We start from the raw sequence: 25,375 nt of genomic DNA, 5'->3' as shown, positions 1-25,375 counted from the left end.
CTCAACCTTGGTACTATTGGCTACTATTAAGCTGCTACTTAAACAAATTGGGCTTCTGCTAGCAGAAAAGAGTGGGATGGGGAATAGGGATTGAGTGGTCAGTGGATTTTTTTTGCCATAGAATATTAGAAAACCCTGATCAACAATAGATGATGAATGTTGCTTTCAAAAGTCTTATCCTTTTTAGTTTCTGCCTGCTTTGAGTCACTCTCCAGTGCTTTCCAACAGCTATTTGTTTATGTTTTGTCCAGGTTTATAATCATTATGTCAGAAGTGTTAGTCTGATATAAGCTACTTCATCAAAATCAGAAGTTAGAAGTCTCAATGTTTTTATATTTATTATATTTATTATATTGGGTTAACTAACGCTTGAATTCATTGACTCAGTTATCTAAACAAATAATTTGCATAATAAAGTATTTGTTTGGGCCTGCGTATTCTAATCCTGGGAGCTCTGAATGAACAAATTATATTTGGTTCTACTTCAGATGAGCAAATGAGTCTACATGACATGTCATTTCTGTGAGGAACAAAACTTCATAGGAAATAAGAACCTCATCTACAAACCTCACCCAGCTTCCTGCAGAAACTCCTCTGGCAAACTAACATCCTGGATCTTACCTGCTCTCTTGGGCTGGCTTTAGTAGCCAGATCAGCTCTTCTAGCATCCTTGATGCTTTGTTGTGTTCCATCCAGATTTGCTTCTCCTCCCTGATGGCCTGGAGAGGGTCTATGCTTGTGCATACAGTAAGTTAACAGGGCTGATAACCCAATAAAAAGTATAGAGTGGATGAATGGATAAAAACAAACAAGATTCAACTATATACTGTCTTCAAGAGACTCACTAGATTTAAGGACACACATAGGCTGAAAGTGAAGGGATGGAAAAAGATATGCCATGCAAATGGTAACCAAAAGAGAGCGGGAGTGGCTATATTTATATCAGACAAAATAGACTTTAAGTAAAAAACTGTCACAAAGGACAAAGAAGGTCATTACATAATGATAAAAGGGTCAATTTCCCAGGAAGCTATAACAATTATAAATATATGCGCACTCAACATCAGAGCACCTAAATAAAAAAACCAAACATGGACAGATCTGAAGAGAGAAATAGACATCAATACAATAATAGGAGGAGACTCCAATAATACCCCACTTTCAATAATGGATAGATGACCCAGACAGAAAATCAGTAAGGAACCGGCAGACTTGAACAACGCTATGGATCAAATGTACTTCACAGACATATACAGAACATTCCATCCAACAGCAGCAAGAATACACACTCTTCTCAAGCGCACATGGACTATTCTCCAGGATAGATCACGTTAGGCCACAGAACAAATCTTAACAAATTTAAGACGATTGAAATCATTCCGAGTATCTTTTCTAACCACAATGGAATAAAACTAGAAATCAATAACAAAAGGAAAACAAGAAAACTCACAGATACATAGAAATTAAACAACATAATCTTGAACAACTATTGAGTCCAAGAGAAGTCAAAAGAGAAATTAGAAAATACCTCAAAACAAACAAAACTACAGAGTTAACATCTTTCCTCCCAGCTCTTGAGAAGGGGTTCCTTCTGATGAAAGTGTAATGGCACCCCAGCTTCTCTGTAGCTTCCATGTGGACACACTCCCTTTAGGCATGTGCCTGGCCCCCTCTGCCTGCTGCTCCTAACAGGTATTCAATACGACACCAGCACTGAGTAGGGTTAACTGACTTTTAAAAAGCAGAGTTGGGAAAAAACAGAACTCAAAGTTCTGTTTAAAAATGGGAATAACAGGGGCCGGCCGGTTGGCACAGTGGTTGAGTTCGCGCACTTTGCTTCGGCGGCCCGGGGTTCACAGGTTCGGATCCCAGGTGCAGACATACCCAGCACTCATCAAGCCATGCTGAGGCAGCATCCCACATAGAGCAACTAGAAGGATGTACAACTATGACATACAACTATCTACTGGGGCTTTGTGGAGAAAAAAGGAAAAAAGGAGGAAGATTGGCAACAGATGTTAGCTCAGGGCCAATCTTCCAAAAAAAATGCTAAAAAAAATGGGAATAACATAAAAATTAATAAGGATAACACATCTCTAAGCAGGAGATTCCAAAGGAGGTTGCCAATCATAACTATCCCCCCTCCCTGCCAGTCCTGGCCACAGGAGCAAGAATGTGTGCCCCCGAGGGATTCAATTAGGGACATTTCCAGAGATTTTTTAAATTTAAACTAATTTGAAATTAGAACAAAGAGGAGTCCCTTCCTCTCCGAGGATGACCTGGGAAGATGAGGAGCTTGGGGCTGTGGATACATGTGGAGGATACCTTCTACCCTCAGGGAGAAAACCAGTGTAAGAGACTGAGGCTGCCGTGGAGAGAGAAGGAGAGTTGAGACATGGAAAAAGAGAGTCTGGCCACCTTCAAGCTCCTAGTTCTAGCCACCCAAAACCAGAATATCTCTATCCTTCTATGGTAAGAGGAGACGATAAATTCCTCCCCTCTTTGCCTCAGTTAATTGAATTTGAGTTCCATCACCTGCAAACACCAAGGTTCCAGCTCATACACTCTACCATTCATTTGGCATTTTATTATACACTCATTACTGTTGTTATCAGATGTTTTTATATAAATGTCTCACTTCTCCAACAAGAAAATAACTTTCTTGACTGGTAGTTTTGCCAGCACACCTACCCCAGTGCTGAGCACATGGTAAGTGCTTTAAATCTGTTCATTAATGGTCATCAAGAAGCAGCTGCACAGCATTAGGAATAGGAGCAGTCGATGACAGATAAAAATTCCCGTTCAAGTAATTCCTCTTTGTTCTGAACTTGCACCCAGCTGACCAGTCCAAATAAGATCCAGCTGTACGATCTGGGCATTTGCCCACATTACACAATTTATTTGGAATATTGAAAATTGCTTTCCTTCTATATATTGACTTGGCATTCCCGGTTAGGTTCTCACTCCTGTGAAGATTTTCGGTAAAGTTCATCTTTCTCTGGGTGATGAGTGTCCCTTCCTCCCTCTCTCCTCACTTCGGGACAAAGAATATCATATTAGTGCTTATTAAGGTTGAGTCTATTGCTTTGATGAGCTGAAAGGCATTTCCTAAAAGGCATGTGAATGGCCCTCCAAGCTGGGTGCTTTGTCAGAGGGGATAGTTGCCTTCACCTAAGCAGTCAAGTTGTTTGATGAGGGTATACCAAACCCCACCCCCTCACTGAGTGGAAGCCACTGCCTCCTGAGCCGCTGCTCCACCAGGCTGTCCAGGGGTGTTCGACACAGATGGGCAGCTGGTCGAGAGGACAGATGCAAAGATGGAGACTTCTACCCAGCAGACTAGTATGTGACCCAGCTACATTATCTGGGAAGTTTCACACCCTACGCACTTTACTTGAAATTCTGGCAATTTCTTTCTTTCTACGTATTGACATAAACATTGCTTGGCTTCCCTTTGTTGTTTACAAACAAAGCAAACACCCAGATACCTGTAAATATAGTATTTATGTTTTACTATTGAATATCAAAATTAGTTGGGCCATTGGGAAAGAATTTAATTTAGCTGCTGAGTGGAAACCAAGGTTGTATTTCTTTGAAAAGATGAAACCAGTGGGCTGATGCTTTAAACATGAATGTCTGCACAGATGGAAATTCCGAAGATGCCCAGGAGCCCAGCTTTTGCACAGGCTCCAGCACGGACATTATCTGAAAAGCAGGAAAATTTTAAAAGAAGGAGCATTAAAGAATATACTATTAGAATGCAACAAACCAATGTCTTTTTGTAAATGTCTTGACTAAGTGTTATACATGTAATTTCCTGTTACCCAAGATTTTAGCCCTACTTGTATTGCAATAACATATAGCTTAAATAATACTGACAATTCCTGGCAGTGCTGTCTGAATCAATCCAGTTGATGCTATGACATTCTGTGTTGATGGCATGCCTATGTGCCTTTACTTATAAGTACTAATGACCTTACTAAAAGAAAAATATCCTAATTAAAAATGTTTTTCTCAGCAGTAGAAATGTAATAAATGCTAATTCTTTTCTTCTTTATCTACCTTCCACTACTCTGGGGAATTTCTTTTGTTGCATTCACCATCTGTGCCCAGCCTCTCTTTCATTCTGGCCGCTCTGCCATATTTAGAAACTTCGTGTAAAAATACCATTAATGACTACAGTGACATATGTCACCTGGATGAATCAGGCTTTTATTCCCTGACTGTCAGTGTGCATTTCCTGCTCTTTATTGGACTAATTCTATCCTAGATTCTGAGAATATTTTTTTAACTTTTTTGAGGAATAATTGACAAATATATTTATATGTATTTAAAGTGTACAATGTGATGATTTGATATCCATGCACACTGTAGAATAATTACCAAGATCAAGATAACACACCCACTACCTCACATAGTTAACATAAGTAACTTTTTCTATGTGTGTGGTAAGAATGCTTAAGATCTACTCTCAGCAACTTTCAAATATATAATACTATGTTAACTAGAGTCACCACGATGTCCTTTAGATTGTCAGAACTTATTCTTCTCATAACTGAAAATATGTGCCCTTTGACCTACATCACCCATTTCCTCCCCACTCCAGCCCCTGGCAACCATCATTCTATTCTCTGAGGATATTTCTTAATGATTTCCTTCTTACTATATCCAAAATATGCTATTCTAAGGGCCCAGAAGACTCTTCCCTGCTGTAAATTCCTATATGTGAAAGAATAAGAATCCAATCATTTTTCCTTGGCACCCAGGAATCTTTTCTTATTCCTTCCTTTATGTCAACTCGTCAACCTCTCCACCAGACTATGTGTTCCTTGGAGGCAGAGTTTGATTCATTTCTGTATCTCCCTAACATTCAGCACAATTTCCACACATGGTAGGTATTTAATTCCCAGAGTAAACCAAATTGAGTCATATTTCACGTTTATTTGTATTTAACATAGCACCTAGCAGAGTGCCTGGCACATGGGAGCTTTCAGAAAACATTTGGTGAAGGATTGGTGTATTGGTACTCACCTGTATCTCCAACCACTTCCCCCTTATACAAGGGGACATGTTTGCAGAGCTGCTCAGTGGGTGACCCGAGCAGGAACCAGTCCACATTTGTAATCAGGGACTGCAGAGGGTTGTACTTGACCCAGATGTATTTGTTGGAGAATATGTTGTCCAGAGCCTAGATCAGTGTAATAGAGAGGGACAGTGTAAAATAAGTGGACGTAACCTGGTGTGCCTTATTCTAAATTGTGACTGTTTTTCTCTTTCAGATTGTTAAGCACAAGATGGTGAGAGATCTCAAGACTTCATCTCTTTCTGACCACTTGGTCTGCAGAGAAGCCTTGCTATAACCAATGTCATTTTGCTGCTGGTGCCAATGAAACCCAGAGAGGGTGAATCCCATGCCAAAGGTGGCACAGATGGGAAGTCACTGAGGGAGAATTAAATCTCAGGTCCCTAGCCTCAAGCAGTGTTTGTTATTCTTGCTATACCATATTGCTTCTTTGCACCTTTGTGTCATTGAGTATTCTAACTTCTGCCATTTTTCTGCCAATCACTGTTTCTTAGAGCCTTGCTCTGAGAAGAGAAGCTGTTCTTTCTACAGTCCTTTCTACAAAGACACTGGAACTTATTATAAGTTCTTGTATTTGGGACTGTATGGTAGAAATCAAGCTAAGAGAAGTACTCCTGCCCTCAAAAACAATAAAAGTGAAACACTTTAATAAGTTGAGGGTCTCATCTCCACAGTAAGGTATAATATGACCTTCTGCCTCACCATCTTCATTTCTTCATAGGCACCAGTATTCCCTGGCTCAAGAACAAGGAATATTTAAGGGTACTCCAGAATTACCTGCATATCATAGATGTGCTGTTTGAGTTGGTCCAGAGTAGGGGTGGTTTGACGGTTCATCTTCAGGATGTAGCAGGCTCTTCGGGAGAGCACCCTGGATGCGATGTAGCCCTGAGGCAGCAAAAGCACAGTTAGCACTCCTCCCCAGTTCCCTGAGTTCTGAACTTGGTGAGAATGACGTCTGAGCCTTGGAAGACAGCCTTGAGCAAGCACAGTGAGTGCATGTGATTACTTTTCAATTGCAATAGATTCTATCCATTCGACTTCTTTTATATAGTAGCTTTACTTTTTCACTTGTGGTTTCTATCTCTTTGAAATTGTGTAAATCTGTGATTTGTACCTCACTTTTCATGTTATGGAACCAGGGTCTGCACTTTGCAATTTTAAAGACTGAGAAGAAGCAGCTCTCGGTCTCTTTCTATTGATTTTGCTCTGCATCTTCCTCAATTTGGAGCAAATACAATATTCTTTAGAACAGTGTTTTCCAATATGTTAGTTACTAGCCACATGTGGCTATTTAAATTTAAATTCAAATTAAATAAAATTTAACATGTACTTCCTCTGTTACACATTTCAAATACTCAATAGCCAGAAGTGGGTAGTAGCTTCTCTAATGGGAAATGCAGATATGGAACGTCTCCACCATTGCAGAAAGTTCTGTTGGACCGTGCTGCTTTAGAAACTCTCCTAAACATATCCACACCCACTCTCACCCCACACACATGCATGTTTCATATATTCTCCCCTCCTTTACCATCTTCTCTCCATCCTTTCTCCACCTCAAATCCAAGCTGGCTAGATAGGAATGGGTTGGAGGAAACTGAGATTGGAAGTGCAATGGAGGGTGAGGACCTTGGAGCCAGAAGGAACCTAAGGCCATCTTATCTTCATCCAGAGTGGAATTTCTTCACAGAGTTTCAAATAATTATACCGTCTACAAGGGTTTCTATAATAGAAACCCTTCTAGTTCCTATTTTTCAATTCTCACAAATTGCTAGTTCCTAAAAATCGAAAATAGACCAAAGCCAAGTCTGAGGATGGTGGAAGAGGCTTAAACCAAATCCTCACCACTCTACTTTTTTAAAGACACTTTTGGAATTTCCCTGGCACCTGCTTAAAAACAATTTCACTACAACTTCCTTTTAAACTGTATCTTTCAAAGACTCTGTACTTTCAAATGTGTCATGGAACTCCCAACGCCAATGAGGAGGAGGCATGTGATGAGGTTTCTACAAGAAAAGGAGAAGAAAAGCATGTTCAGACGTCCAGTGAGCTGAGTCCATCTACAACCTACTTATATCCACAGTGCATAGCTCTGTACCGAGGTGAAAGCAGGTGCATAATTAGTGTCAGTGCCACAAATGGAAGACAAGCAAATGACTAAATGGGTGAAGAACAGAATAAGTTTTCTGAGCAGGTTTCTGAGACATTGTCAATAACGGTAACCAAAACTTGGAGATAGTTTGGTGTTTTTAGGTAACATACTTTCCTTCTTACTAAAGAAGTATGATTTATTGCACATCATACATACATAGTTAAATGTGTATTGTTGCTCTGGATTTCTGCTCTTTTGCAATTGTTTCATAGCTGTTCTTTGTCTGCATAATTTTTTGTAGTAGAAGCCCTAATTCATTCATTTATTCATGCGACAAGTATTTTTGAAAGTCTGTGTGCTGGGCATTGCTTTGGGTTTTGGTCACTCTTCTAGGCACTTTCTGAGCCTGTAGTGAGACAGTAGCATCACACTTCCAATTTCTACCTGAAAAGGTCAAGCAAATGTGTATGTTTCCTGTCACATTTTTTCTTAGAAATAGTTTTGTTTGTTTTTTAATCAATAGCTTGATAATTTAAAGAGAAAAGCAGAAGTAAGGAAATTCTGACAGAATGGCAAGGATAGATCTTGGAATTCAAATGTGAACTAAATGGCTGCCCCACTACCCTTCAGAAACCTGGTCTTGAAGAATATAAAAATTCCCTTGCTGTTTACATGTTTATAGTCAAAAATCGTGGTAGAGGAGCACAATCCAGCATGGATGTTGATGATGGCGATATCTTTTTCACTGTCAATCGTCACTGTCTCCTGAACACTGCCACCATTGTTGACTTGGCTGATGATGTTATAAACCTAGATTGATGACAAAGACATAATAGTTTTCCCATAAATAGTATGCATTTGAAAGCAACCCTCTCAGCAAAATTAGGCCTTCCACCTGCTATAAGAGATTAAAGCCTGAAACCTCTCCATTGGGATCCCAGACCAAAAGCCCATGCTAAAATAAGAATGCAAACCTCTCCCTCATAGGTTACCGTATTACGTATGGGAGAAGCAATGACATTACAGGAGAAATGAGATTGAGCAATGGGTTACATTTTTTAAGGTATTGCAGTTGGAAAAGAATAACCAACCTCATTGTTTTCATTACTGGTTACTTCTGAGATTCTATCCCAAATAGGTCATATGGACTTTCTACTGTCCTTCAAATTATCTTGCATCTTCCTTTCCCTTTCTCAACATCTCCAAGATATAAAATCCATAATAAATAAGCTCACCTCGTATCCATGAGATTGTGTCCCAAAGATGGCCAGCACCACCAGAAATACCACCTGAAAAACAGACCAGGCACTCCCATCCCTATAGGGTAGTCACTCAAGGTAGAGACATGAAGGGACGCTGGACAGGACAAGCACAAATATCTCAGAAAATGTACACCTAGAGACACTGGTGGGTGGTCATGGATGGTCAACAGTCCATTTCCAAAGTACAAAATGTACACATTCACTCATTTGACAGGCATTTATTGAGTTCATGCTATTTGTAAGACACAAGGTTCTACCTTTGCCACCCAATTCCTGACCCTTTCCACCATCACAACTTTCTAGATAGCGTGTGTTCTTATGCCAGGAAAAACTTGGGGCAGGTGAGCAGTGAGGAAGGACTCATTTTACTATTGGAATACTCTGGTGTGATTCACACTGGCTTTGGATTATAGGGGTCAAGTTGTGTCTTCTGGTAAAAAAAAATTATTTAATTCCTTGAGACTGAGAGGGTAAACAGATTTTAAATGGATTCATGGGCAATATACCATGGATTTCTAAGGGAAACTATGAAAATAGGATGCTTGGGGGCACAATTAACTTTGGAGGCACACATCAAGGAAAATCTCCCTGGTGATACCATCAGACCAAGTGTTGGGCCAGCAGACCAAGAGACTGACACTGAGGCAGTTCTGATGTTTTGCTGTAGTTATGTAAGAGTCTGATCCAACATGCTGATCCCAGTTTTGTGCTCTCTCTTCTGAACATCACGGTGTACTGCACTACCATTGAAAACTGCTGATGGCGGGGGTCTGCAGGAAGGGCAGATATTTTTAAGAACTGTCGGTGGGACTTTTCTATTTCCTTTTCCCTCCTGCCCATAACATTTCTCTCCTGGTGACTGGAGGTGGAGTGTCTAACAAAGACCTGTAAGCAGATATCCGCCCTGCCTGCTTGCATAGGAACACATCTTCTCTGACTCCAGGTCAGCTCTAGTAACCTCTGACACTCCTATATGTTGTATTTAATGGGTCTAACACAGAGATTTGAACAGGTGGTGGAGGACTGACCACCGTAATGATGATTAGAGAGAGCTCAGGATGTGTTCTCTGCCCCCAAATAACCACCCACCCAACACCATGATTAAGACACCATGGTTATAGATTTGTGCTTCAGGGTTAGGTGTCCTCTTGGAAAATCAAGAGACTCCTGGGAAGGGGAACTCTTAAAGCTGATAGTCTTTAACACCTTGTGGAGAGGTTGTCAATTTGCTTTGTACCTCAGCAGCTGAATGAGAATAAGGGATAGAGACTGGGGGAAGGGGTTCCATTCTGGATCAGAACATAGTCCACTGTCTATGGAGCACTGCAATGTGGAAATATAGGAGGCTTGGGATCAGGGCTGGGATCAGCTGGAGGAGTAGAGGTGTTCATAGCAGGGATGCTTTGCTTAAGGGAGAATTTAGACAAGATGGGCGGCCATTGAAGACACTCAGGCTGCTTAATTTTTGCAGTAATTGCTCCTGTAAGTGGGTCTTATGATGGGTAAATTTTACGCCTAAATCCCACATTTACTGGCTTGGGAACATCACATTCCTCTGTGCCTCAGACTCCTCATCTGTAGAATAGGGTAATACTACTCAGCTCGTAGAGTTGTTGAAGTAAACAGATGAGATTATTCATGTGAAATGTTTAGCATAGGGCCTAGTATACCCTTGGGAAATAACCACTTCTCTTTTAGATAGCAAATGCAATTGTCCTAAAATGCCTACGTTCTCTTCAAAGCTCACAATAAGGAATTATTATTAAAAATCTTCCAAATTAGGAGCCGACCTGGTGTCATAGTGGTTAAGTTCACATGCTCCGCTTCGGCGGCCTGGGGTTCGCAGGTTTGGATCTCGTTTGGATCTCAAGCATGGAACTATGCACCGCTCATCAAGCCATGCTGTGGTGGCGTCCCATATACAAAATAGAGGAAGAGGGGCAACAGATGTTAGCTCAGAGCTAATCTTCCTCGATAAAAAGAGGAGGATTGGCAATGGATGTTAGCTCAGAGCCAGTCTTCCTCACAAAAAAAAAAATATATATATATATATATATATATATATATATATATCTTCCAAATTAAAATTCTCTAGACATTTCCAAAATTTTTTTTTATCATAAACATCTCAAAAAATAGACAATGGACAAATAAATATCCAACTTAATATTCAACACTATTCCTGCCAAAGACATCATTAATTCAATCACAGAAGCTTAGAAGCATGCACTGTGTTTGTCTGAGGCCCCTGACATCTGAGGCATATTGGATATGAACATTTTCTGCAAGCAGCCGCCACAAGAGCATAAAGAAGCTTAAACAAATACTCACAAAGATTTTCATTTTGCCTGAAGGAAGAAGATGCTGGAGCAAATGAGGCTGCCTGGTGCAGTTCTACCCTTTATATTGGCTTTAAGGCGTGGAAATCTCTTTCCAGAATGATCTCTGATACACCCCAGCAAACTTATTTATCGGGTGAGACCAAACCACACAACCTGATATCAATGAAGTTCATTAGTCAGTAATGAAAATACACCACTTGTCACTCTGTAAATATTCCCTGCTTATCTGTTCTATGTTGCACTTGAGATTTCAATTTCCACCCTTTAAAAATATTGTGAGATGCTTGTTCTACACAAACATCTTAAAGACACGTAAGGACATATTCCTAATTTCTCCCCCTCGATGGTAAAGTCCTCCCTCAAGACTGGACTTAGACACCCACTCAATGTCTTTTCATCCCTGCCTGGCTTGTTGAATTCTTCCATGGAACGAATGGACGTGGGACTAGAGGCAAGGACAGTGGCTGGAGGACCTGCTTTGAGAACAAAGGGCCTTTTGGTTTTATTTCTCTTCCTTTTTAGAGTTGGTGCCAATTTCTAGAGATTCATAAGGATCAAGGCTCAGACAGCACCCTGCCCAATTACCAGGGTTAACCAGATTTTTACGTTAAGCCTTGCCCAAAACTCTGTGAAAACAATGTTATATATCTCTAGTTATCTTGAGGCGCATTGAGAAAGTCTCAGATTAAAAAAAATAGAATAAAGTTTAATTCGTGTACTTTTTATAATGCCACAATTAGAAATGGCTAGCTAGTGTTTGGGTGGGATCATGAACTCAGACGGTGGGGAGAAAAAAACAAACAGTACCTGTAAACTGTAAGATTGTTAAATTTTGAGAATTACTACAGTAAGCAAAGAAATAACATAAAGTGACGTCCTTGTCAGCTGGAATGACTTCCTAACTAGCAGCTTTAAAAAAACGGGGCTTTTAAAAAGCAGACATTTGGGCAATTTGGGGGTTACCTAGTTCACCGGAATTCCTCTACTGTGGCTAGTCAGCTGGGGTGGGTGTAAAATATGCTGCTTTATTAAATCTTTCCGGGAAAGCAGCAGTGAGAAGGATTACAGTTTTGTAGTATATCTGCAAATTTTCTCCCATATCTAGCTCCAAAGAACCCAAGAGGCAAGCCAGCTCCTAGAGGGCAGACAGAGGTGTCACGTCCTATCCTCTACTTTGTCTCCCTCCTGTTCCCAGGAGTTCTGAGTCTATATGTCTAACAATGATAACAGTTAGCATTTATGGAGTACTTAATATGTTCTAGCACTTTCTAAGCACTTTGCATATATTGATTCGAGTCTCATAACAGTCCTATAGGTTACCTTCTATCCATGTCCCATTTTACAGATAGGAAAGCTAAGGTGCAGGGAAGTTAAGTAACTCCTTAGTGTTATACAGCTTCTAAAGGTAGGAGTTGGGATTTGAGCCCGATCTAACTCCTCAGTCCTCACTCTTAACTACAAGTACTGCATGGCCTCTCTGATTGGTGCTGGGGAAGCGTAACTTTTTGCCTTACAGAGATGGGGGCATTAGCAAGGAGGGTTTAGCTTCCAGAATGTTTCTTGATCAAAAGATAGACTTGGAAATAGGCCTACCTACAACTCAAGGGTGAAAACTTTCAATAGGGAGAATGAGACACGGTGTTTGTAAAAGTTGTTGTAAATGAAATTCATGGCTAAGCTGCCCAGGTCCCCGTAAGGCGGTGAAATCGCTGTGGAAAGACCTCATGCTAGACACTCCAATATGGTAGGTCTGAGAGTGGGCACAGGTGTGTGGACTTTTAACTCCCATGAGTGGTTCTGATCGAAAGAGCTGTTTCAAGTCCTGCCCAAACCCCTCAGGAGGAAAAATAGACTCACACGGATTAAGAAACCTGGCCATGGTCATATACGTAGTTACTGGCAAAAATAAGCCTACCCCTCAGGCCTTCTGATTTTAGGTCCCATGTTCTCTAGTTGGTAGAGCATTGAAAATTTCTTCTATAGTTGTGCTTTCGTCTTTTTCTATATAATGCTTATTATGAGTGTTTTGCTTTGTGCAGTTCACAGCAATGTTCTTTGGAATACACATGTTCATCATGGTACATCGTCCTGGAGCACCGCATCTTTCATTCCCACGTAGTACGTCCCACTTTGCCTCTATTCATGTTGTTTGCCTTCCGTTTGCTTTCTTTAGGTACTATTTGGAAGGTATACTTCTTTGATCCTTTTATTTTCAACTTTTCTGTGTAGTATTTAGTTTTTTTAATTTCAGCTTTATTGAGGTATAATCGACAAATAAAATAAGACATTTAAAGTATACATCATGGGGATTTGATATATGTATACATTGTGAAAGGATTTCCCCCATCTAGTTAATTAACACATCTATCACCTCACATATTTATCTTTTTTTATTTTTTTTTGGTGAGAACATTTAAGTTCTACTCTCTCAGCAAATTTCAGTTATGCAATACAATGTTATCAACTATAGTCACATTTTACATTAGATCCTCAGTCCTTATTCATCTTTTAGCTGAAAGTTTGTACCCTTTTACCAACCACTCCCTATATTCCCCACCCCCCAGCTGCTGGCAACCACTTTTCTGCTCTCTATTTCTATGAGTTTGACGGTTTTTTTAGATTCCACATATAAGTGATATCAGTATTTGTCTTTCTTCGTCTGGCTTATTTCACTTAGCATAATGCCTGCAAGTCCATCCATGTTGTCACAAATGACAGGATTTCCTTCTTTCTCGTGGCTAAGTAATAGTCCATTGTATATACATCCCACATCTTCTTCATCTGTTGACAGACTCTTAGGTTGTTTCTATATCTTGGCTATTGTGAATAATGCTGCTGTGTGGTATTTTACTAAGTTTTATTTATTGTCTAATCTGAAAGACTCTCTCTTTTAATAGGTGAGTGTTATCTGCTTCCTTTATTGTGATTATTAATATTTTAGAGATTTATTTCTACTTTCTTATTTTATTGTATTTTTACCACTGTCTTTCTTTGCATTTCTTCCCATTTTTGTCTCCCTTCTTTGTATTGATAAAGATTTTATATTCTTTTTCCCTTCTATTTCTGGAAGATTTTGATTTTTTTTTTAAATTTATTTCTAACTTTGAAATTTTAGCATACATATTTAATTATTCATATTTCCTACAAATCCAAAAGGTATCCTATATTTTTTTTTTTTGTGGTGAGGAAGATCAGCCCTGAGCTAACATCCCTGCTAATCCTCCTCTTTTTGCTGAGGAAGACCGGCTCTGACCTAACGTGTAATGCCAATCCTCCTCCTTTTTTTTTTCCCCCCAAAGCCCCAGTAGATAGTTGTATGTCATAGTTGCACATCCTTCTAGTTGCTGTATGTGGGACGCAGCCTCAGCATGGCCGGAGAAGCGGTGCATTGGTGCACACCCGGGATCCAAACCCAGGCCGCCAGTAGTGGAGTGCATGCACTTACCGGCTAAGCCACAGGGCCGGCCCCAGGTATCCTATATTTTGATCTTCTTCTCAATAGAGACAAAGAACTCAGTACCCTTTAACTAATTATGGAACATCTTTTCTATCCCCACATTGTTATATTTGTGTAGAGTTTTACTTTCATCTTTAAAAAGTGACCATCAATTCTGTATAGAAGAAGTAGGAACAGAGAAGGACTACTTAAACACTGAGGAAAAAAAAATAAAAAAGTTAAAAAATGGCAGTAAGTACATACTTATCAATAGCTACTTTAAACGTCAATGGACTAAATGCCCCAATTAAAAGGCATAGGGTGGCTGACTGGATAAAAAAACAAGACCCATATATATGCTGCATACAAGAGACACACTTCAGACCTAAAGACACTCACAAACTGAAAGTGAAGGGATGGAAAAAGATACTCCACGCAAATGGCAATGAAAAGAAAGCTGGGGTAGCAGTACTCATATCAGACAAAATAGACTTTAAAACAAAAACTGTAAAAAGAGACAAAGAAGGGCATTACATAATGATCAAGGGAACAATCCAACAAGAGGATATAACACTTGTAAATATCTACGCACCCAATGTAGGTGCACCTAAATATATAAAGCAATTACTAACAGACATAAAAACAGAAATAGACAGTAACACAATAATAGTAGGGGACTTTAACACTCCACTTACACCAACAGATAGATCATCCAAACAGAAGATCAATAAGGAAACATTGGCCTTAAACGACACCTTAGAACAGATGGACCTAGTAGATATATACAGAGCATTCCATCCAAAAACCGAAGAATACACGTTCTTTTCAAATGCACATGGAACATTCTCCAAGATTGATCACATATTAGGCCACAAAACAAGTCTCCATAAATTTAAGAAGATTGAAATAATACCAAGCATCTTTTTCTGACCACAACGGTATGAAACTAGAAATCAACTATAGGAAGAAAATCAGAAAAGCCACAAATACATGGAGATTAAACAAAATGCTACTGAACAACGACTGGGTTAACGAAGAAATCAAAGAAGAAATCAAAAATACCTGGAGACAAATGAAAATGAAAATACGACATGCCAGAATTTATGGGATACAGCAAAAGCGGTTCTAAGAGGGAAGTTTATAGCGATACAGGCCTATCTCAACAAACAAGAAAAATCTCAAATAAACAATCTAAAAATGCACCTAAAGGAACTGGAAAAAGAAGAACAAACAAAGCCCAAAATCAGTAGAAGAAGGGAAATAATAAAAATCAGAGCAGAAATAAATGAAAAAGAGACCAAAAAAACAATAGAAAAAGTAATAAAACCAAGAGCTGGTTTTTTGAAAAGATCAACAAAATTGACAAACCTTTAGCTAGACCCACCAAGAAAAAAAAGAGAGAAGGCACAAATAAGTAAAATCAGAAATGAAAGAGGAGAGGTTACAACAGACACCTCAGAAATACAAAAGATTATAAGAGAATACTATGAAAAACTATATGCCAACCAATTCGACAATCTGGAAGAAATGGATAAATTCTTAGAATCATACAACCTTCCAAAACTGGATCAAGAAGAAGTGGAGAATTTGAATAGACCAATCACCAGTAAGGAGATCGAAACAGTAATCAAAAACCTCCCCAAAAATAAAAGTCCAGGACCAGACGGCTTCCTGGTGAATTCTACCAAACATTCAAAGAAGACTTAATACCTATCCTTCTCAAACTCTTCCAAAATTGAGGAGGGGGAAGCTCCCTAACTCATTCTACGAAGCTGACATTACCCTGATACCAAAACCAGACAAGGACAACACAAAAAGAAAATTACAGGCCAATATCACTGATGAACATCGATGCAAAAATCCTCAACAAAATACTAGCAAATCGCATACAACAATACGTTAGAAAGATTATACACCATGATCAAGTGGGATTTATTCCAGGGATGCAGGGATGGTTTAACATTCGCAAATCAATCAACGTAATACACCACATTAATAAAATGAAGAACAAAAATCACATGATCATCTCAATAGATGCAGAGAAAGCATTTGACAAGATACAGCATCCATTTATGATAAAAACTCTGAATAAAATGGGTATAGAAGGAAAGTACCTAAACATAATAAAGACCATATATGAGAAACCCACAGCTAATATCATCCTCAATGGTGAAAAACTGAAAGCTATCCCTCTAAGAACAGGAACCAGACAAGGATGCCCACTGTCACCACTCCTATTTAACATAGTATTGGAAGTCCTAGCCAGAGCAATCAGGCAAGAGAAAGAAATAAAAGGGATCCAAATTGGAAAGGAAGAAGTGAAACTGTCACTATTTGCAGATGACATGATTTTATATATAGAAAACCCTAAAGAATCCACCAGAAAACTTTTAGAAGTAATAAACGAATATGGTAAAGTTGCAGGATACAAAATCAACATACAAAAATCAGTCGCATTTCTGTACACTAACAACGAAGTAGCAGAAAGAGAAATTAAGAATACCATCCCATTTACAATTGCAACAAAAAGAATAAAATACCTAGGAATAAATTTAACCAAAGAGGTGAAAGATCTGTACACCGAAAACTATAAAACATTTCTGAAAGAAATTGAAGAAGACACAAGGAAATGGAAAGATATTCCGTGCTCTTGGATTGAAGAATTAACATAGTTAAGATGTCCATACTTCCTAAAGCCATCTATAGATTCAATGCAATCCCTATCAAAGTTCCAACAACATTTTTCACAGAAATAGAACAAAGAATCCTAAAATTCATATGGAACAAACAAAAGACCCCGAATAGCTAAAGGAATCCTGAGAAAAAGAACAAAGCTGGAGGTATCACACTCCTGATATCAAAATATACTACAAAGCTATAGTAACCAAAACAGCATGGTACTGGCACAAAACAGACACACAGATCAAAGGAATAGAATCGAAAGCCCAGAAATAAACCCACACATCTATGGACAGCTAATCTTTGACAAAGGAGCCAAGAACATACAATGGGGAAAAGAAAGTCTCTTCAACAAATGGTGTTGGGAAAACTGGATAGCCATATGCAAAAAAATGAAAGTAGATCCTTACCTTACACCATACACAAAAATTAACTCCAAACGGATTAAAGACTTGAATGTAAGACCTGAAACTGTGAAAGTTCTAGAAGAAAACATAGGCAGTACGCTCTTCGACATCGGTCTTAGCAACATCTTTTCTAACACCACATCTGACCGGGCAAGAGAAACAATAGAAAAAATAAACAAATGGGACTACATCAAACTAAAAAGCCTCTGCACAGCAAAGGAAACCATCAACAAAACGAAAAGACAACCTAACAATTGGGAGAAGATATTTGCAAACCATACATCTGATAAGGGCTTAATCTCCAAAATATATAAAGAACTCATGCATCTCAACAACAAAAAACCTACCAACCCAATTAAAAATGGGCAAAAGACCTGAACAGACATTTCTCCAAAGAAGATATACAGATGGCCAACAGACACATGAAAAGATGTTCAAAATCACTAACTATCAGGGAAATGCAAATCAAAACTACAATGAGATATCACCTCACGCCTGTCAGAATGGCTATAATTAACAAGACAGGAAACAACATGTGTTGGAGAGGATGTGGAGAGAAGGGAACTCTCATACACTGCTGGTGGGAGTGCAAACTGGTGCAGCCACTATGGAAAACAGTATGGAGATTCCTCAAAAATCAAGGATAGAACTACCATATGATCCAGCTATTCCACTGTTGGGTATTTATCCAAAGAACTTGAAAACACCAATTTGCAAAGGTACATGCACCCCTGGGTTCATTGCTGCCTTATTCACAATAGCCAAGACTTGAAGCAACCTAAGTGCCCATCAAGGGACGAATGGATAAAGAAGCTGTGGTATATATACACAATGGAATACTACTCAGCCATAAGAAACGACGAAATCCAGCCATTTGTGACAACATGGATGGACATTGAGGGTATAATGCAAAGTGAAATAAGTCAGAGGGAGAAGGCCAAATACCGCATGATTTCCTTCATTAAGTAGTAGATAATAACAACAATAAACAAACACATAGGGACAGAGATTGGATTGGTGGTTACCAGAGGGGAAGGGGGGAGGGTGGAGGGTGAAAGGGATAATTCGGTACATGTGTGTGGTGATGGGTTGTAATTAGTATTTTGGTGGTGAACATGATGTAGTCCATGCAGAAATAGAAGTACAATGATGTACACCTGAAATTTTTGCAATGTTATAAACCAATGTTACTGCAATAAAAAAAAACACCACATCTGACCGGGCAAGAGAAACAATAGAAAAAATAAACAAATAAAAAAAAAAAAAGTTATAAGGCCAACTATAAGTTACTCTAAACAAGTCAAGTGCATATTATCTCATATGTCATAAAAATTTAAAAACTAAAATATCTTTATCATGCATAAAAAAAAAAAAAATAGCACAAAAATTAAGTTTACCATCAACAGATAATTAAATTTATTTAAATATTTTATCAACTTCTGTGCTAATTCTTATCTTTATATTCCCCAAATTTTCTTTTCTTTTTAAGTATATTTTTAATAGTTCTTTTATTGGAGCCTATGAATGTTAAATATTTTCTGTCTTTTTATGTTTGAAACGTCTCTATTTTCTCCTCACTTTTGAATAGTAGTTAGAGGTTGACAGTTATTTTCCTTCTAGCACTGTAAAGATACTACTCCATTGCCTTCTGGCATCCACTTACTGATGTGAAACCTGCTATCAACGTAATTACAATATTTCTAACTTGTTCTTTTTCACAGTAATATGCTGTTTTATTTCTGACTATTTTGTCTCATAATTTTTTGTTCTTTTTATATATTTAATACTTTCATTTATACCTTTGAGTATCTTAAAAATCCTTATTTACTGTCTTTTTCTTGCTGTTCTATTGCTCAAGCAAAATAGTGAATCTATTCCCAACTATTGATTTGGTTAGTTGCCTTTTTTTACGTAAGTTTAAACGCATTTTAACTCTTAACTTTTTTATTATGAGACCTAAATCCTCTATTTTTGCAATATTTTTATCTTTCCTTTTTCCTCTCTGTCTCTCTCTCATGCGCACGTGTGCCTGCACACACTCAGGTGCACACGATTTACTTCTGCAACTCTTCTTTTTATTTTCCAAGCATTTACATCTGGATATACTATACTATAGCAATCTCACCATGTCTAAAATAAAAGTTGTTGCCTTCTGTCCCCCAAAGCAGCTCTTTTTCTAGACAATGTTATTTCCATTGACAATTTGTCCAGGTCTTCAGCTTTACTCTGAAGTCATCCTTGATTCTTCTGCCATTTTTCCTCTGTAATGCCTCTACCTTTTGTGTCTTTCCTTCCAATCGCAGCCCAAACTCCGTTTCTTGTCCTCATCACCACACACTGTCCCTGTCACAACTTTTATTAGTCAGAATAATTGACATTAGCGGCTATAACAAGCAACACCTAAATCTCAGTGATTTCACAAAGTAAATTTTTATTTCTCACTCGCATAAAGTCCAATACAGATGATTTCATGGTGGGTGGCTCTCCTCCAAGCAATGACTTATCACCTCCTCTGCTCCCCTACTCCACCAAAGTTCCACTTTGATATGGTACAGTCAGCCTATAAATTCATTACCATGCCATTTTTGCCATACCCAAGAAAGGGCTCAAAAACTGCTGTTAAGAAAAAACAAAAAAAAAAAGATTCAAGTCTAAATGGCCCTGAGATGAGGGTACAGTTATTTGAGCAAACTAATATAGATACTACCAAATAATATCTCGAGCTCAGTGTGTAACAAATTGCAGGTTCTTGATAAGTGGAATAATTCTGACTAAATTTTTCTCTATCTAATCGTGATTTAACTAGATATTTTGTAACCATAAAGGTGAGTCTGAGAGTAAAAACATTACAAGGTGGTCTCCTCACAGCCACTGAACATCCAGTTCACACCCCTGGCCCTGCTGCTCCCTTGGGCTAGAATGGCCTGACCCTTCGTCCCCACTTGTCTATGTCCAGGCTGTCCCACTGGACTCAGCCAAAGGTCCATTTTCTGCCTGAAGCCTCTGTAACTACTCCAGCTTAAAGAGCTCACACTCCTCTGAATGTTTTGTCTCAATTGCTCATTTGGAGAAGCTGCAAGGCATAAAGCAAAAGAGTACAGGATTCAGGATTAGATGCAAACTTTATTCCATCCTTACCTGCCATGAGACCTTACACAAATTGCAGAGCCTCTCAGAACCTTGCCTTCTTACTTTATTTTGGTATATCCATATTATGTGTGTGTCTTGCCTCCCATCAGGGCCAGCTATGTAATTTGTGAAGACCAGTGCAAAACGAAAATCTGGGACTCCTTGTTCAAAAATGAGAAAAAAAGCTTTTTTCTTTCTTCCATACTTTCTCTCAATCTGTGATAGTGTTTTTGATTTGCTATTTAATGTTATAGTCCCTTGGGCGTGGGGATACTTGCAAGGTAAGTACAAATCCTCAGAGTCACCCAGGGCCCCACCCTGTGACTCAGCATGAAGGTGTACGTGTCAGACCTTGACCCTTCCTGCACATGCACCCAGGCCCCACTAGTGGAGATAGAAGGATGAGCAGTGGAGAGCCCATCCAGGGAAGTGAGGAGAGGCAGGAGGAGGGACCACGAATGCGCCAAGCTTCCAAGCCCCCAGCGTATACTCCATTGTCTCATCGTACTTCACTTATAAAACGCCAATTCAGAAACAAAATTATTAAGAATTTCAAGATGGCAACTGCAAAGCATTAAACTCAAGTATGGAGCTCTCTTCTGAGTGTGAGCCCCATGTGACCATGCTGGTCACATGTCCATAAAGCCAGCCTTGCCTCTCATAGATTTCAGGATCTTGAGTATGAGCACTGGTTGTTTTATATCTTTGAATTTTCTGTAGCACTTGTGCTTTACTGGGGCATTGCATTAGCTAGAGCACAGTAAATTGCCGTTAATTGATTATTTTTCAATACGAGAAAATGAGTAAAGGATTGTAGGCCTGATGACCCATTGCTGAGCAGCAAGTGGAAAAACTTTCCTGGCCTGGATGAGGGGAGTTGGTTCTTTATTTAAACCCAATGGGACCTCTGAAGAAACACTCCAGACTAAGCCCCAATGGATAAGATTTATTAAGCATTTCCAGGAATTGGAGGCTGGGAGTGTGGATAGGAAGAGTATATAATTGAATAAACATGGGAGCTCAAAATTCCCTGAGGCACCCCTGAGGATCCAACATCGTCATCTGAGGATGTGTTCTTCAAGAAGTGAAAAGATTATACGTGTGTATATTTTCTATCTGGGATGTAGAAAAGGAAACCAGTTGAGATCAGTAACCCTGCAGAAAATGCAATGATTCACGAAATCATGCTTCATTGTTCAGGGGACTTAGAGCAAGTCCTTTATTTTGGCCTCTTCTGCCAGGGAAGTCATGGAGACAGTTTAGTGTGGGGGCCACTGGGTTCACAAGACCTGGGCTCCAGGTGTGGCTCGCACAGCTGTAGCACTTTGAGCTGCACCATTTGGGATCTGATTTTCATTTTCCAATGTCCAGTTCTGTCCTTTCCTGGCCTGATTGCTATGGTTAGAGGAACACACCTTCAGCCTGAGTGCTTTTACACCATTTTCTCTAAATTGCTTCCATATGAATACCGAACAGGGAATATGTGTTATTATTTCTGACTTAGCTATGAGATAATTTTAAAGCAACATGTTACCATCACTTTGTGATTTCTATTCCTCATATGGGCATATTTTCTCCAACTCCTTTTCAGAATGGAAGTACTTAACCAGATTCAATTTTCTTCATGACAATGAAAAATGAAGTTATTAATTGATATTCTCTTTATCTCTACTTTCATATATTTTATACAAATGGTGTCATCACTCAGGAGACCTTTAGCAAGATTTTTCCAAACTCTGTTTACAATGCTTTAACTCTCAATGTTAACAACCGATCTGATACATAATATATCATTAGTTGTCTCTGAGGGGATTAAGCAGGTTTGGCAAATGCAATTGGACAGACATACAAGTAGCAACAGAAAGGCAGAGTTCTATATATTTTGGAAGGCAATGGTCCCAGAGGAAATAACAAAAATCAAGGGCTCTGAGATGCTGTAGGAAAGAGCTTCCTCCACTTTGCTGTAATTTGAAAAGAATTTCTCTCCTATATTAAAACGACTATGCAATAAGGATGGATTTTCTGGAATTAGCAGCCTTCTAGCAATAATTATTAAAATGTTATTTTACATCTTCCTGTTACCCTTTTTTCAGATGTGTTATTCCTGGCCACAAGTGCATATGGAAGATTTGATACGAGTACACCACAGCTGTAAGCTCTGGGAGCTGTAGCCACAGGAACTATAACTAGAGTCTTAGCTGCAGGCTGATAAACAAAGACCATGAGAGCGAGCAGAAGTTTCCCCACAGGGTGACGAAGCGTGTTCAGACCTCACAAAGGACCACCTGACTTGAGACTGTCACAAGGAATGTCAAACTGGTGCATACCATGCTCAGAAAAACAACAATAAAGGCAAAGAGACTGAGACAGAATCTCTGCATGAAGGGGCTTCCACACTCAAGCAAATAAATTGTAGTGTGAGGTCAAACAGGCTGAAGGCCAGCTGAGTCCTAAATATCAGAAAATGGGGCAAGAATTAAAGGGAAGGTGGACAGACAAGATTACTAAGGGCTTTGTAGATGTTAATGACTGGAGGTCAGCCCATTGACATGTCTATACACGAAAGGGAATCTTGAATGAGGGTATTTGATGATGAAAAAGTGCCCCGTAAGTAAACACTCCACTCAGATAAAAAAGAAAGAGAATAAAAGTCGGATTTCTGTGGAAAAGCTCTGAAAGGACCTCCAGATCTATGGTATGAGCACATTGGATGTGGACTTCATCCCCTGTTTGCTCCGCAGAGAGGGAGCTCCCTCCAGGCTCCACACGACAGGGTGTGGGGTGAAGTGAGGGCTTGTGTGCACTGTGATATAAAATGGTGATAGGGCTTGGTTCTTGGCATGGCCCAGCACCTAGCTCTGTGGGCAGGGCAGGCCCTATTTACTCATGGGCTAGTCTGCCCCACACTAATCCTAGGGTACTGGGGCCACACCATCTCCTGGGGCTTCCTTGGTGTGTCACCATAGCCAATGTAGGGCGGCACCTCTCCAGCTGGCTCCAAAAATCATAAATGAATAAATATAATGCATATTTATATTTGATTAGATCCTCTAATCAAATATAAGATTAGATCCTCTAATCAAATATAAGATTAGATTTAGATCCTCTGGCTTGAGCCTCTCCTTTATGCAATTCTAATTTTTAAAATGGGCCTATTGAGCATGCTATACGTGCCAGTATGTTCTACGGAGGTGACAAAAAAACATTGACATGTTCTGTCCTTCTCCCATGGGAGGACAATAAACATATAAAACATAGGTCTTAGGGTAGGAGGGAGAGGAGACTTTATCAGGCTTCTCTAGGACTTTTGGCCTTGGATGAGACCAGGGTTGAGGTTAGGGTTGACCCCCCCACACACGTACACACACATTCATACATACCACGTGAGGTACAGAGGGAGAGTTTCTTCTGATTTTTGAAGCCATTGAAATAACAATACTGTACAGAGGAGAAATTTTTTCAAATCCAGGGTGCATCCCCAGAGGCAGCACGATTGTTCTTTCTCTAAGGAAGGTGCCCCCCCGGGATGTTAATAGGTGTTAGGAAAAATAAATCAACAAAAGAAAAAAGAAAAACAACTGAGTTCAATGGTCAATTAAGTTTAGTAGAATCTAGATGGAACAATGTGACACAGATTTCTCCCCTACAGATTTCTTAGTACATTTGATATGTGAATGTGAATTGTCAATCTCTAAGAGGGGGGTTATCGGACCCTGAACTCTGTCTATCTCTATCTATCTATCTATCTATCTATCTATCTATCTATCTATCTACCTATCTACCTATCTCTATTTATTTGTTATGGAGTATCTTCCAGACCAGCATTTCACGGACCCATTGGAAAAAATGTCAACCTCAAGTCCTTGGTAGGGTATGCCATGTAAAAAGTGTGCTAGGCACTGCACCCGTGTACCAAAGTGACTACTCACAGTGAGTCTAAAGGCATCATGCTGTCCACTCTTTTCGCAGTGATGTGACAGTTCCTAAAGCAGTCGAAGACCTCTTCATCCATGTCTGTTGCCCACTCCAGTCTTATTGATCTTTTGCAGCTAAAGAGTAATAAAATAAAATAAAAATGTATTCAAAACACACACGCAAAAAAATAAATAAAAGAGTAAGTTTGAAAGAAATTAGCGAACACATTAAAAACATAAACAGAATCTTATCACAGCTATATTGATCCATCCACACCAACATTGTGGAAGAGATGTTGATAGTGAATCAAACTTCAACACTTTTTAAAACAAACATGTAACCCCATCCTGTGATTCCAATCCACCCATAAAAGGACAATCATGGGCTTGGGAAGGTTTCCAAAGGGGAATTTATACATTAGTGATTAATGAAATACAGTTTTCCTCTTCAGCAACTTGGTTTACTAGCTTCAGCTTGTAGGAGAGAGTGAGACAAAAAAATTAAAACTTTAATTCACCTCCAAGATTGTTTTGAGCATTTTTACTTGTTTGCCCAAGTGACAGTATCTACTCTCTGCTGTTGATGAAAACTTTTTTTATTGTTTTAACATAATTTCTAAAAATTAAATTATCTAGAAGCAAATAAAAGGACAGAGATTTCTTTTATAGCTCCAGGGAAAAAGGGAAGTTCCCCCTAGGATATGGGGAAGACATGATGGAGACAGTGGTATTTGAGCTGAGCCTTGAAAAATGAATAGCAGTTTGCCAATCAGAGAAAGGCAAGAGGTTGGCACTGCAGGGTGAGAGAACAGCATGTGCAAAGGTGTAGAGACATGAAACATCCGGAACATTCCAGGAACAGTGGGAACTCTGGTGTAGCTGGAATATAGGTATATGGCATAGACAGAAACAGTTGGGGATGCTTTGGAAACCTTATTATAAAGGACCCTCTATGCCATTCCAGTGAGTTTAAAGTTTATCTTGTAGGCTGCCAGTGAAAGTTTCTAAGCACAGTAGAGTCATGTTTATTA

General features: G+C 39.2%; 1 protein-coding gene across 1 annotated transcript; it reads right to left on the bottom strand.

Annotated features, from left to right (window-relative positions):
* Nucleotides 1-3,622: 3,622 nt before the first annotated feature.
* Nucleotides 3,623-24,442, bottom strand: GKN2 (gastrokine 2). The gene is made up of 7 exons (XM_087436442.1): nt 24,360-24,442; nt 21,720-21,825; nt 8,411-8,464; nt 7,848-7,985; nt 5,861-5,971; nt 5,032-5,188; nt 3,623-3,705 (listed from the first exon to the last, which is right to left on the bottom strand). Exons 1-7 carry the CDS (start codon nt 24,440-24,442, stop codon nt 3,623-3,625), a joined length of 732 nt encoding a protein of 243 aa, XP_087292568.1.
* Nucleotides 24,443-25,375: the final 933 nt, after the last annotated feature.

Source organism: Ceratotherium simum, chromosome 11 (genome assembly GCF_057802395.1).
Source record: "Ceratotherium simum simum isolate JZ-2026a chromosome 11, ASM5780239v1, whole genome shotgun sequence".
Classification (NCBI taxonomy): Eukaryota; Metazoa; Chordata; class Mammalia; order Perissodactyla; family Rhinocerotidae; genus Ceratotherium; species Ceratotherium simum.
Note: the sequence above shows the minus strand (reverse complement) of the source record. Positions and strands in the feature narration are given on the sequence as shown.